Here is a 14,791-nt window from a genome sequence, read left to right as displayed (position 1 = left end):
TTCTCTCCATGTTAATATATGTAGAATAGTGCAACTGCAATCAAAACCCCAACAGGTTTTTAGTTTTTTGTTTAAGAACTTGAAAAACTGAGTCTAAAATGTAACTGAAGTTGCAAAAGATCAAGATTGTTAAGGAGAGCAAAGTCAGAGATCTTGGTTTGCCAAATATGAAGATTTTTAAAAAAGGTACCAAAATTAAGATAGCAGGGATAGAGAAGTAGATCAGTAGAAAAGCAGAGGGCCCAGAAACAGACTTGTGCAAAGAGGACACATGATTTATGCAGAGCTGTGAAAAAAGGACAATTAGTGCTGGGCCAGCTGTGCATCCATATGGAGAAAAAGGAATGGATCCCAACCTCACACCATACCTCCAAAGAAATTCCTGGTAGAATAAAGACCTATGTGTGAAAAATAAAACCTGAAAACATTTATTTATTTATTATTATTATTATTTAAAGATTTTACTTATTGAGAGAGAGAGACAGAGAGAGCACAAGCATGGGGAGAGGGAGAGGGTTTAGAAGCAGACTCCCCTCTGAGCTGGGAGCTCAACATGGGCTCAATCCCAGGACCCTGAGATCATGACTTGAGCCAAAGGCAGAAGCTTAACCATCTGAGCCCCTCAGGTGCCCCCTGAAAGCATTTAAAAGAGAATATTGTGGTGAGGGGGGGTGCACCATAGGTGGCTCAGGTCATGAGCCCTGTTCATCTAGGAGTCTACTTCTCTCTCTCCCTCTACCCCTGCCCCTAGCTCATGTTCACATGCTCTCTTTCTCTCTCTAAAATAAATAAATAAATCTTTAAAAAAAATGAAAGAGAATATGGGGGAATTATCTTCACTACCTGCACTCAGCACAGAAAGATTTCTTAAAGGAGACACAAAGTGAAACAACCATGAAGGAAAAGATTGGGTAACTTCAACTCCTTTAAAATTTCCTTGTTTAGCAAAAGACATAATAAGCACAAGAAAGACAAATTACAGAGCACAAGATATTTGCAAAACATAACACAATAAGACCTGATCCAGACCCACAAAGAACTCTTATAAATAAGAAAAAAACCAAAGCCAAATCAAATTAAACCAAGCAAAAAAAGCCCAGAGAAATGAAGAGTGGGCAAGTGAACCTTAAATGGGCAAAACACTTGATAGAAATTTCACACAAAAAAGAAATTGAAGCACACAAGGGTCAATATATCTATATGAACCGTATTTTTTATTTTCTGTATTCTGACATATTTTTTATTTTCTGTATTCTGACCTTGCTGCTACTAGAGGGACTGGTCCTCCCAAGGAACACCAATTTCTGCATAGTGTAAACAGCTCGCCTGTTGTGCCTTTCAAAGACAAACCAGCCAATCCAGAGCCCACCCCAACCACCTCCTCTGGGTCACTATGCATCTGCCCTAATCACCTGCGCCGGGTACCAGACAACCAGAGACCACACCTATTCCCCAGAGCCCACTGGAATTATTCTCACTAGCCCATCTGAAACCTGTTTACCCTGCCCCGCCTGTTCCTTCCTGCGGAAACCCTAGCAAAGACTCTTGCCCAGTTGCTCCTTCCTCCTCTGCCTCCTGACCAACCTTGGTGCTTTTCTGTGTGGCCACCTGTGGCAATGATGTGTACCCTTTCCTCTTGCGTACTGTGAGTAACAAAGTATTTTTTCAAAGGCAATCACCTCCTGATCTGATGTTCTTACTATATGCCAAGTTTTCTCTTAATACTCTATACTGTAAAATAACATCTTTATCAGTGATCAGAGAAATGCAAACTAAAATCACGACAATATTGGCAAAGATAATAATATTTGGTAAAATTCGTCACGTGGTGATGAATATGTCCTGTTGGAAGGCTGATACACTACTGGTGGGGTGTGTATATCATTATAGCTATTTTCAAAAACAGTTTGGCTCTATATCTAGTAAAGTTGGAAACATGCTTACTCCTAGAAGCGTATATCCTGGAGACAGTCCTGTACATTTGTGGTACTGTAGTAGCACACCTGTTCAAAATATTCCTAACAGTACACTTTTTCATGGCAAAAAATGGAAAATACGCCCCATATTCATCAACAAAAAAATAAAAAAAATGGAATATCATACAGTGGTCAAAGAAATGATTATAATTGCATTAACAATGTGGGTGCATCTCAGGAACATAATATAATACTGAGTAAAAAAAAAATCATGAGAAGTATATACGGTATGATTCCATTTATAGAAAGTTCAAGAAAACAGAAAATGAAACAACAAACCATTGAAAAACAAACATACAGTGGTTACCCCTGATGGAGTAAGGAAGGCAGTCATAACAGGGGAGGCAAAGGTAATGATGTCTTTTTTTCTTCAACTTGGTGGTGGTCTGTGGTGTTCATTGTAATATTATTCTTCATACTTTACACATATTTTATAAATTTTCTTTTGTATCCTACTGAATTCTTAATATAAGCAATTCTAAAAAAATGGATATTAAGGTTAGTTTTATAATAGTATGGGCACAAGGGCATACCGTCTTCACTGGTGTGGGGCTCTGTACCAGCATCCTGATCCACTTCCTCCAATGTACCGTGCTCACTGTATGGGCTGTCACTGCGAAGTGGAAATGGATATTCTCATAAAGTCAAAGAAAGAATTTAACAAATGAACAGCTGCTACTACATAAAACTTGAATGGCAAGAGTGGCTGGATAGTCTTTCAGTGAAATTCTGGAGGCTCCAAGGATCATCTGGTCCTAGGGGAGCGCAGATCCCTTCATCTTTGACACAGATAATTCGTATCCACAGAAATTAAAAATTGGTTGAATTCTAGTAGAATATGATTATTGCCCTATGGACACACCAGTTTTTGCAAATTCATTCCAACACAACTTACTGCATATCAACTGATGGCTCTTTTAGTTCGGCTCTGAATTGGCTGTAGTATTTTCCCCATCTTTTCTTGACATACATTCATTGCAGATTTGAGCCAGCCATGATTTTTATTCTATTTTTAATATTTTATTTATTTATTTGACATAATAGAGATCACAAGTCAGCAGAGAGGCAGGCAGAGAGAGAGAGAGAGACGAGGAAGAAGGCTCCCTGCTGAGCAGAGAGCCTAATGTGGGGCTCGATCCCAGAACCCTGGGATCATGATCTGAGCCAAAGGCAGAGGCTGAACCCAATGAGCCACCCAGGTGCCCCTTGATTTTTATTCTTTTAAAAAACTTACCTTTAACACAACCACACTCCTCAAATGTACGCTCGTAAACGGAATGCATCTGTCACACATACAGACCTGACATTCTGTAAAAGTCCATTTATATTGCTGGTTGGGGAGAAGGATAACTACTTTATCACTGACTTCCTGTTTAAAATGAGTGATGCCCATAGAGAACACTATGCATGGATGAAGGACACAGTCAAGCACATGTTACTGACTCTAGGACCCTTTACTATGGGGCCTGCTTGTAAAGAAGTAGTGACCACAAAAACCCTAGGATCCAATGTATCGGATAATATGGACCAGACTGCCACATATCGCTCTTTGATATAAGGAACAAGACAGCACAACTTACTGATGTTTCGAGTACTGTGACACTGTTTTTCATTCTTATTTGTTTTCATTATATGGCCTCGCAATAAATATGACTATGAAGATAAAGTTATGCATCTCACCAGGGCTGAGTTTTATTCATTTATCTTCCCAGAGCCAAGCTCAGCAGTCAGTATCTTTCACAATGTACATGCTCAAGTAAATATTTTTGAATTCAATTTCATGTGTGAAATTGCCAGATACACCACAGAACTGGAATCTATCATGCTTTGTTGTTTAAATTTAGAAAGGAATGCTTCTGGAAATAGTCAACCTTCAGCCTCCTTAAGGCATACATTTGATCATACAGTGGTATAAGACCCCTGGTATAGTTCAAGTGTACTTTCAGGTGCTTACAGTCCTTCAGTTACTCACTCTACTTCTGCCTAGTCCTTGGTGAGGCAATGGGAAACAAACTGTCCTTGGGGGGCTGCAGAATGGGCTTAGATAGGTCTGTTCCAGCTGCTCCTGAATCCCAGCTGCCCAGAACAGTTTCCGAGGTGGGCTGGGAGGCAGCTGTTGAGTGGGAAGAGTCACGTGGGCTTTGGAATCTGACAGACCTGGGCTGCCTCCAGTTACGAGTAGTCCTTGGAGAGGCTCCTTGGCCTCTCTTCACCTAGTAGAGTGGTCAGTGCATAAACCGATCACATGTAGCCGGCACATAGCAGGGGCTCAAGGAACCAAAGCCACTTTTATTGTATATAACTTCTTAGAAGCAGGAATTCACAGATAACACAGTGACCACAGACATTTTCAATTATTCCACTGACCACACCTCCCCCATCTTCATACTTCACTAGTGACTATGCTGCCATATTAATAATATGTAATATTGATGGTATAATAATAGTAGTATTAGTAGCACTTCTAAATAGTACTACTAAATACTAAATAGTAATACTAAATAATAGTAATAGTGACTATTACTGCCATTTTTTATCCTAGTGATATATTAATAATAAATTAGATAAATTAAAACAAATTTGCTTAAAATGGCCATTACTACTATAATTGGATAGGATGCTATTTATTAGTAAGAATAGAAATAATTAAGAATGAAAACATATTTGGTTGACAGGGCTCCTTTAAAATGATACCTTTGAAATACTTTATATAGAGCCAAAACTATTTCACAATGAAACTGAAATCTGTCAGTTCAATCAGTTATCTTTGCCCGATATGACAATAAAATGAATTCAGTTTTATGTAATATGTTTCAAAACCATGACTCTCTACCCAAGTTGCAGTAGGGTGGATATATCTAAAAAGATGCCATCTTTGGGGAAAAGGGAGAAATGAATGGGAGTTTTCATAGTAAGAGGCCAGTGCTGTCATGGGTCTTAGTCTAACTTATCTCAAGTGTTCCTGCTTCTTCTTTTTCTAGAAATTGGAGACTTTGGCAACCTATGGTCACTTCTTATTCTTATTAAACTGATATCTATACTTCCATGGTTTTTCCAGGGGGAGAAAGACTAAAATTCCCGGACTTACCAGTAGTCGTCTCCAGCCATACACTTCTCATAAACAGGGCCATCCAGCTCTTTAGCATCCGGGAAAATAGTTTCATGGTGGATGATGATGGTTTTGACAATTTCATTTACATGAGCCTGACAAGACACTTGATCCTGTATTTCTGGGACAGGCATTAATGTGGGGCCAAAACAAATGGCCAGGTTATATGGGTCCATCATGTTTTCATCGCTGTACTGTGAAAGGCTATGAGAGAAAGACAAGAGTTACAAAAGCACCAGAGAGAAAAAAGAAAATTGATGTTTAATAAGACACTTTATATCCTCAAAATAGGGATCCAAAGCATTTTATTTGTTTTTTATTATCAGAATAAGATAATGTTCCATCTACTTTAAGTTGCCTTGGCAAATTCCAAAGAAAGTAAAACAACTTATAACCTTTCAACTAGGAAGAAACTGAAAGGGGAATATAAATCCTCCTTAACTAAGTGGCATTTTTCAGAGCCATAAAAGCATTTAAATAATTTCTTTCTCAATGGAGACCAGGATCAAGTGAGTGAGTTTCACTTGTAAACACCTTGGTGTAAATGTTGTAAATGTTACTCAAGTAAATCCAGGAAGGGCAGTAGCGAGCTCCATAAAGCTTTATGGATATCTTTAAAATGCCCTCCCACTCATCAAACACATCTCAGATTTCAGTTTTTCCCTGTAAATCTTGAGGAAAGCCTAGAGGAAAACAAAGCACCTTTTCTTTGTAGCCACTGAAAGAAAGCAAACAACTGGGTAAGACGACCAAAACTATCTACCAATCAGTGTCACAAAAGACGTTGTAAGTGCAAGAGAAGGGGAAAGAATCCCCAGTTCTCTCATTCCTTTTAAAGTTGGCTAACTATAAGCTTTGGGGCAATTTCTGGTTGTCTAGTACTAATTTCTAAATTCAATCCAATGGATATTTGTGAGATATTGTCCAGAGGCAACTCAAAATAAGCCAGCAGTTGATGGTTCTGCCTCTAACACATGCAGAGGGTACTGTTCTAGGGAGAAGCTAGAGACATTATCTTTCCATGAGTAAAATGTCAATCTTGAAAGGAAATGTAAAATCCAGGTGAACAGATGACAAATGGAAGAAGAAAAAAAGAGACTTGGCCGCCATTTGTGAGATGGTGACAGACACAAAGAAATGGAAAAGCCACATGACCTGATACTTTACCCTTTTTTAGAAATAAGATAGCTTAGAAAGCAGAAAATACAAAAGCATAATTTCCTTAGCTAACATATGTCTCTCCTGCCTGCCATTTCTCAAGCATACAATCTTTTATAAAAAGTTCACAATAAAGGCAACGATCATGTTACAGATTGTCTGGAAAATGGAAGCACGGAGAAGTGAGATGCAGAGTAAGAATGGTCTAATTCTTGCAAGACACACGTAAGCTCCGTTGGGAGAGTCGCAGCGAATCTTTCTGGGTCTTTAACTTAGCGCTGACTTGAAGAGCAAAATCTTGTTATGAAAGTGTTATACCCACCTTTCGATTTTACAATTAAGGGAGAATAATTTCCTTTTCTTTTCATAATTCCTGTCCCAAGCAACCCGCCCTACAGGCTGGGGCTTGTTTCTGCATGAAGGCAGGTGCAGTGAGCCAGGGGGCATCTTTGGGCAGAAATGCTCGAAGCAAGGCCAGCTGGCTGACTCACACACATTTGCTATCCTGCTGAGTGAGATTCAGGTCTTACGAACTTTCTTGATTCACTGCTTTGCTAGTCTCTTGTGGTTTACTGGTTCACAGTGGGTTTTGCTCAGGTGTGCCAGGAAAATTCATGTAGAGGGCCGGCAGGAAGGAAGGCCCTCCAGACGGCAAGGGGAGGCACTTGAAATTAAAGGTGAAGATGGCAAGCCTCCGGATTTAAAAAAAAAATTTTTTTAAATTCGAGGCTTTAATATTGATGAGGAAATAAGATTAAAAGAAAAGAAAAAAAAAGAACCGGGGTGCCTGGCTGGCTCAGTGGGTTAAGCCTCTGCCTTCGGCTCAGGTCATGATCTCAGGGTCCTGGGATCGAGCCCCGCATCAGGCTCTCTCCTCAGCGGGGAGCCTGCTTCCCCCCATTCTCTCTGCCTGCTTGTGATCTCTCTCTCTGTCCAATAAATTAAAAAAAAAAGAACCCCCAAAACCAACCCAGGTCACTTCAATTGCTTCAATAACTCCATCTTTAGCTAGGCAGGTCAAATGCCAAACAAAGAGATTCAGATTCCTGTCCACTTTGCCCCGTTTCCAGCCCCATTATGGCAAGAGGGGTGTATATTTGAGTTGATTGCCTTGACTGGGATCTGCCATCCACTCCTTAGCTCAGGTCGTGAAGCCCACTGTCCCAACAGCTCTGGTTCATGAGGCCGTCTCGAATTTTTGTCTTATGCCTCTTCCAGAATTCGGAGATGATGGCAGCTCGGTCAGTTGTGATCCCTCCGACATTGCTTTTTGGTTCGAGCAGCCAAGAATGCCTCTGTTGTTTGAAATCCATGTCTGCAGATGCCATAGACTTAAGAAACCCCCTCCTCTTTGTCAGAAAGGGGCAGGACTCCTCAGGTGACACCCCTGGGAAGAGCTGGCAAAGACCAAAGCAGGTCCTCTGTGATAGCTGGGTGCCCGTGCCCAGGCCACATGGCAGCCTGCTCAGAGGCTTGGAGCCCTCACGCTTGCCCTCCAAGGTCAGCAAGCCTTTAGACTTTTAAAACCACCATAGGTAACAAGGCTTATTTAAAGGTAAGATTTAGGGGCACCTGGGTGGCTCAGTCATTGTCTGCCAGCAGCTCAGGTCATGATCCCAGGGTCCTGGAATTGAGCCCCTCATCGGGCTCCCTGTTCAGCAGGAAGCCTGCTTCTCTCTTTCCTACTCCTCCTTCTTGTACTCCCACTCCCACCCTCTACCAAATAAATAAACAAAATCTTAAAAAAAAAAAAGGTACAATTTATATTTATGTCCATCTATTTAACCTAAACATAGTTTATATCCATGTCTCTAGACCTTGCTTATTCCTAGTGGTGATTTCTGTACAAATGGGTTTCCACTGTCATTTGTGCATATGTTAGTTCCCTGCAAGCATTTCCCCATCGGATGCTACTTGGTTTCTGGGGCCAGCCTGAGTGGGTATGATTTCAGGAACAGCCAGCAGGACTTAAGTCCTTAAGTCCCCATGGTGTGTGAGAACTCCAAACCTCCAAAGAAATAGAGAAGAGAAAAAAATCCTAATTTTGGGAAGGATGAACCCATGCCAGAAGGAGAAGGCATTGCCCTGAGCTTACTCCTGCCAGATTCTTTAATTTCCAATTACTTAACTAGACCCTTGAATAGGAAGGGGGCTCTCAGATAGGGCTTAGGGAAGATATTCTTATAGTGGGGCCCATTTTTATTACCCAAGAAGTAAGACAAATGAAAATCAAGGTGCTTAAATTAAAATAGTAAGTAAGGTTCCTTTGAAAATAATGCTATGATTTTTTAAGGTTTCTGTTACATTGCTACAGAGACTTTTATAAATATTTTCTTCTTGACAAGGTCTCATTATATTGAGTTTACAGAAGTTCTTTTTTGGATCTATGTGTAATTCGCATCTATAGTTCCCCTCCTTCCTTGACTACAACATAAAAAATCCCAGCAATTTTCTTCAGTGAGTGGGTGGTTTACATCATTTTGACAAAAACGTTCATGACATTAGCTTTGGATGGAAGTTGGAAAAACACATATTTCACTGACAAGTGTTCTTTTTGGTAATATTTGTATATTTTCTCATGTACGGCCACAGTTTCTGCATCTTTCAGCTATTATACAATGACATTGATCTGCTTAAGAAAAACATACTTCAGTCTATAGTCAATAGTCTTCTCTTTGACTCTGCTGATAAGTGGGACCTAGTGTGCACGTTACAGAATCCAAGAACAAAGAATTCAGATCAGTGCAAATGGAAGTGAAAGATGCGCATTCTGGTGGAGTATTAGGGTACTTACTGATTGAGGAAGGCAAAGAGGTACCTCATCACTATAAGGACGGACCTAGGCAAGGTCAGGAGGAGTTTGCGGATGTGAAGCGCCCTCTCACAGAGATTATCTATTCCTATGGACAGAAGAGAAAATGATCAGGATCCTTTCGCTTGCCACATTTAAAGCAGAACACTGAGTGTTGGTTAGGTGTCCAACGTTAGATCTCACCTCAGGTCTTGATCTCAAGGTCATGAGTTCAGGCCCTGCATTCCTATAAAACACTGAGTACCAAATTTTGTATCTGACCATAAGTAAGCTCTTGCCCCTGGGTGAGATGCAGTTGTACCCCAAACAGTGAATCAGTGATCAACTTGGGGGTAACACCATTTCTGAGAGTATGCTTCTCTGTTTTTTCTGATGGCCATGGTCTTGAGCAACTTAGCGTCTTCTAGGTTTAAAAACCATCTTTCACTTGCTGCTATTTCTGGATTGTGCATCTGATATAGTTTTAATTCCTTTCAAAAGCTGCAATGGTGGGGTGCCTGTGTGGCTTAGTGGGTTAGGTCTCTGCCTTCAGCTCAGGTTGTGATCTCAGGGTCCTGGGATCTAGTACTGCATCGGGCTCTCTGCTCAGCAGGGAGCCTGCTACCCGCCTTTCTCCCTGCCTGCCTCTCTGCCTACTTGTGATCTCTGTCTGTCAAATAAATCAATAAAATCTTTAAAAAAAAAAGCTGTAATGGTAACTAAAGTAGTTTTGGGGGACACCTCCCCTATGATTCATTAATTCATCCTGTATTTATTTGTATATTACTATGATTCCAGCAATGTACCAGGTTTTGAATCTCTCCTTCCTCAAAACTTATCATAGTATTTTACTGATATGAATTTTTACTTTGTATTATATAATTTCATCAATTTTTCTAAGCATCTATTTTAGGACAGCCTAATAGTTTTCAAGTACCAAGTTAGGCAATAGTAATACATTAATGATTTGAATCCTGCTCTCAGAGAACTTATACCCTCATGTTTACAGTTATTTACTTCCTTATCCCTGTGGGAGAGTGAGCTCCCTGAAGACAGGTACCTGGGACTTCCTAGTATTATTTTATCCCTCTTTCCTAGCAATACAAATTGTCCAAAGGTTCTTAACACAAAAATGCCTGTGAACAGCAGCAAAAAAGTTAGTTCCAATAATGCATTATTTGTATAATGGTCTACGTTTTACAAATCATTCTCACATTTGCTATCCAATTTAACACAGATAATAATTCCATGGAGTAGGCAGGCCATGGAATGTCATCCCCATTCAATGGATTAGGAAAAAGAGAACTGGGTAAGTGATTGGAGGTGTGGAATTGGGACTAAAACCTATTTTCTGCTCAAGTCGGGTTGTCTTTCTTTGATTTCAAAGTACTTTATAAAGTACAATTTTTTTTTTTAAAAAGATTTTATTTTTAAGCAATCTCTACACCCAGTGTAAGGCTTGAACTCATAACCCCAAGCTCAAAAGCTTCATGCTTCACTGACTGAGCCAGCCAGGTGCCCCCTTTATAAAGTACAACTTTGAAGACATTCAATAAAGATATATTTGAGAAAAAGATTTCTTTTTTAACATTTTTTTTCTAATTAAGTAGGCTCCATGCCCAAGGTGGGGCTTGAACTCATGACCCCAAGATCAAGTGATGTGTTCCCTACCAACTGAGCCAGCCAGGTGCCCCTGGGAAAAATATTTCAAAGACTATTTCAGAAACATTTTTGAAGTTTACTCTAATTTTGTATTACTACATTTGCTCTTAATTGTTCTTGAGAAATTCATATATCCTACTTGAAAATCTCAGGCCGCCTTTTTTTTTTTTAGGACTTCATTTCTGACACAATAGCCAATTGGTTTTCCTTCTATTTCTCAGGTTTTCTGACCTCCTCCCACACATAAATGCAATTGGCCCTCATGGATTTCTACTTGTTCTCTTCAATGGTAAACTCATTTGGTCTTGATGTTAGGACCATCCCTTCTAGGAAGGTAGTGTTTTTGCTTCATTTTTCAATTTTGTGTGGGACGTAAGTTCTGTTGTTTCTACCACTGGATATTTCAGTATTAATTTCCTAATTGAAGTCTTTATTATTTCTAGCTTGGACCATGGTAATAATTTGCTAATTCAGTTTCCCATTCCAATTCCTCTTACACCTCTTACAAACTTGAAATGACTTATGGCCCATTCTTAAAAGTAAATATTGAGATTTACTAGCGTTTATTCTCTGGTCCTTAAAAAACTGTATGCATAAATGACTTTCCATTCATGCCCCAAACCAAACAGTTACAAAGTTTAATATGTTTATGCAAATTATAAATTGTAATGATCAAGGGTCCCGTTAAAGGTCTCTGGACTGGCAATACCTTCTACTCTTTTCTAGCCGCGTACAGATCCATAGAAGGGCTATGATTAAAAACAAAACAACAACAAAACTTCTGCCATTGTTTAAACTTTTGTTTAACATTTGTTCATTTGAACATGTAACATTGTTCAAAACTTCTGGATTGTTTCAAAAGTTAAGTCTACTGATTCTCCAGGCTGATTCTCAGTATAAGGTTAAGGTCAAATATCAGGGAGAGGGTTTTAGTAACTTCAGGCTAGTTTTGAGGTCTTAGAGAAAAAAAGAAAAGGAAAGAATGTGACAGGAACTACTCTTAATGTACTGTTGATCTTTAATCTTTGTCAAATTCCAGAGGGGGCAAGTCATTTTCAGGCTAGAAGAGGACACAGGCATTACTTCCAAGAGGCTTAATTTTAACTCAAGATCCTCCTGTTTCTATCTCTCAGTTCTAAAGTGAGTTCCCCTACCCCTTAAAGGTAGTTTCAAACTTTTATTTGAAAAGAACTGGGTGGCACCTGGGTGGCTCAGTGGGTTAAAGCCTTTGCCTTCGGCTCAGGTCATGATCTCAGGGTCCTGGGATCGAGCCCCGCATTGGGGTCTCTGCTCAATGGGGAGTCTGCTTCCTCCTCTCTCTCTCTCTGCCTGCCTCTCTGCCTACTTGTGATTGCTCTCTCAGTGTCAAATAAATAAATAAAATCTTAAAAAAAAATAAAAAGAACTGGGGGAATTTATTTGTTTGTTTATTTAGAATATTTTCTTTTAACTCACTGATTTTTAAAAAGTTTTTATTTAAATTCCAGCTAGTTAACATACAGTGTAGTATTAGTTTCAGGCATACAATACAGCGACTCAACACTTCCACAGAACAGGGATCGATATGCCAATTTCACAGCAGCATTATTTGTGATGGCCAAGGGGCAGACATCAGCCAAGTGTTCACTGATGGATGCGTGGATGAACCAAGGTGGTATAAAGACACAAGGAACCATTATTCAGCCTTAAAAGAGAAGTGAAATTCTCCTACAACCTGGATGAATCTTGAAAACCTAAGTGAAATAAGCCAGACACAAGAAGACAAATACTATAGGATTCCACTTACACCAGGTATCCAGAGTAGTCAAGTTCACAGAGACAGAAAGTAGCATGGGGTGGGGGGCTGTCAGGGGTTTGGGGGAGTTACTGCTTTGTGGGTACAGAGCTTTGGTTTGGGAGAGTGAAGAAGTTCTGGAGATGGATGGTGGTGATGGTTGCACACTGGGAATGTATTTAACGCCGCTGACTCGTACACTTAACAATGGATAAGTCAGTAAGTTTTATGTTCTGTATATTTCACCAAAATTTGGAAAAAAAAAAATTGGGGGAGGGTACCATGAGATGCAAATGAAAGGTTTTAGGAGAGAAAGGCAACAGGAATGTAAAACAGTATCACCAAAAAGACCAGATGAAATTGTGGGAGGCAGGCATGTATTCTCTGCAACTACAGTAAACCTCAATCAAAGCAGAACAGAACTGCTCGCATTCCTGAAGTCATAGCAAATCTATCTGTCCCACAGGCCTCAGAGCATGACGGCTGGGAGTGGGACTCAGATATTACCTGGCTGGTTGCTCAACAGGCCTGCGGCGTACATCCTACAGGAGCCTTGCTCTGGTACAAATGACTCATTTACTCTCCTGAGTCCAGTTAGCGGGTCAAAATTTATGGTTGCTTCGGACACTGATTAATGTGCATTCCCAGCGGCTCTCAGTGTGGCAATTCAAAGTCTCCCACAATTCTATGCTGCTTGAAAAGATGGATCTTTTCTTCCCCTCAGAAAAGTTGTCAGTAAGGAAAACCAGTATTTCATTTGAATTTCTTTTAAGCTGGCCTTTGTTTCCACAATTCAGGATCTCATGTAATTAGGTAAAAGTGGCATTCATCCAATCTTGGTCATGTGCTCAAAGCTCTCCATGCTTATTTCTGTTCTTTTCCTAGCACTGCAAAGTTCCCATGTCGGCATCCCAACCTCACAGCATGGGGCTTTGACAGCTCCATGTAAATGTGTGTGAAAAATACACCACAAAACACAAGTTGCGGGCGCCTGGGTGGCTCAGTGGGTTAAAGCCTCTGCCTTCAGCTCGGGTCATGGTCCCAGGGTCCTGGGATCGAGCCCCACATGGGGCTCTCTGCTCAGCGGGGAGCCTGCTTCCCTTCCTCTCTCTCTGCCTGACTCTCTGCCTGCTTGTGATCTCTGTCTGTCAAATAAATGAATAAAATCTTTAAAAAAAAAAAAAACACACACAAGTTGCTTCAGAAAATGGCAAAAACTCAAATGGCCATTACTCTGAAAATATCAGTTCTTCTGAGGCTCTATTTGCAAAAGTATTTGTCAGAAAACAAACAATAAGTCACAAGATGCAAATGTATCCTCAAGTATGACAACAGGGAAGGAAATGAATGGCCACATTTAGAAAAGGTTTATAACTGAGCAGGCACACAAATATTTCTGAGCTCCAGAGATCAATGGGCAGTATTCAAGGTGAGTTTCCTAATTCCAGGCCATTGACAGGTTCTATCGGTGTCAAGGTATTAATCAACTGTGTGCATTTGATAGTGTATGTGTGTGAATGAAAGGGAAAGAGAAAAACAGAGAGATGTTCTAGTACATTTAGATGAATCTTAGCTGAGCCTTGATGGGAGAGTTACCAGCTGTTCTCCTAAGTAAGAAATGAAATGCTTGCAAATCTTTCTAATAATCATTAATAGATTGAGTTCCGTGAATTAAACTATTATGTTTTTTCCTAGCTAAATAGCAACACTGTAGAAATAAATACATAGTGTTTCTCCTCCTGCTGAATTACTAAGGTTAGTAAAGAAACACTCTTAGCTTAGGAAGCTTTACTTACTCAGTTCAGATACTAAGCCTGTTCCATATTTTTAAGGGTAAAAGTAATCCCTAGTATAAGGCATCAAAGAGAAATTTAGAATTCAGACAGAAACCACCATGTATGCAACAAAGTTTAGAGAATTTTTAGCAACGAAAACATACAAGGGAGAACCAAAAAGAGAATTTGAAAGCTTTTTTCTTTTCTCATGAAACAGTTAGAAATGGGCAAATAGATTTATGTACTAAAAGACTCATTGTAATATTTTGTTTAACTGTAAAATCACTGGAAACAACCTAAATTTCTAAAAGTAGGGGATCGTTAAGTGAAATAAAAGCCATTTAAATCTGTATTTTGAAAAATATTGATATGGGAAAATGTTAACAACATCACTAAATTAAAAAAATGGCTTACAGGGGTGCCTGGGAGGCTCAGCAGGTGAAATGTCTGACTCTTGATCTCAGCTCAGGTCTTGATCTCAAGACTGTAAATTCAAACCCCATGCTGGGCTCCACCCTAGACATGGAGCCTATTTTTTAAAAAAAG

General features: G+C 39.8%; 1 protein-coding gene across 2 annotated transcripts in view; it reads right to left on the bottom strand.

The window, feature by feature from the left end:
• The window catches only part of SRGAP1 (SLIT-ROBO Rho GTPase activating protein 1), a gene marked incomplete at its 3' end in the record, with an annotated part of 269,007 nt that overhangs the window by 13,553 nt on the left and 240,663 nt on the right, over nucleotides 1–14,791 (bottom strand). For both annotated transcript variants that reach the window (XM_080811741.1, XM_080811742.1), the window contains exons 16-18: nucleotides 9,038–9,143; nucleotides 5,065–5,289; nucleotides 2,510–2,589 (exon numbers count right to left, since the gene is read on the bottom strand). In XM_080811741.1, the coding sequence (XP_080667867.1) occupies nucleotides 2,510–2,589; nucleotides 5,065–5,289; nucleotides 9,038–9,143 (411 nt within the window). The remainder of the gene's footprint in view (nucleotides 1–2,509; nucleotides 2,590–5,064; nucleotides 5,290–9,037; nucleotides 9,144–14,791) is intronic.

The sequence above is a fragment of the Martes martes genome (genome assembly GCF_963455335.1).
Source record: "Martes martes genome assembly, chromosome: 8".
In the NCBI taxonomy this organism is placed as follows: Eukaryota; Metazoa; Chordata; class Mammalia; order Carnivora; family Mustelidae; genus Martes; species Martes martes.
The sequence above is the reverse complement of the archived record's forward strand: the minus strand, read 5'-3'. Positions and strand labels throughout refer to the sequence as shown.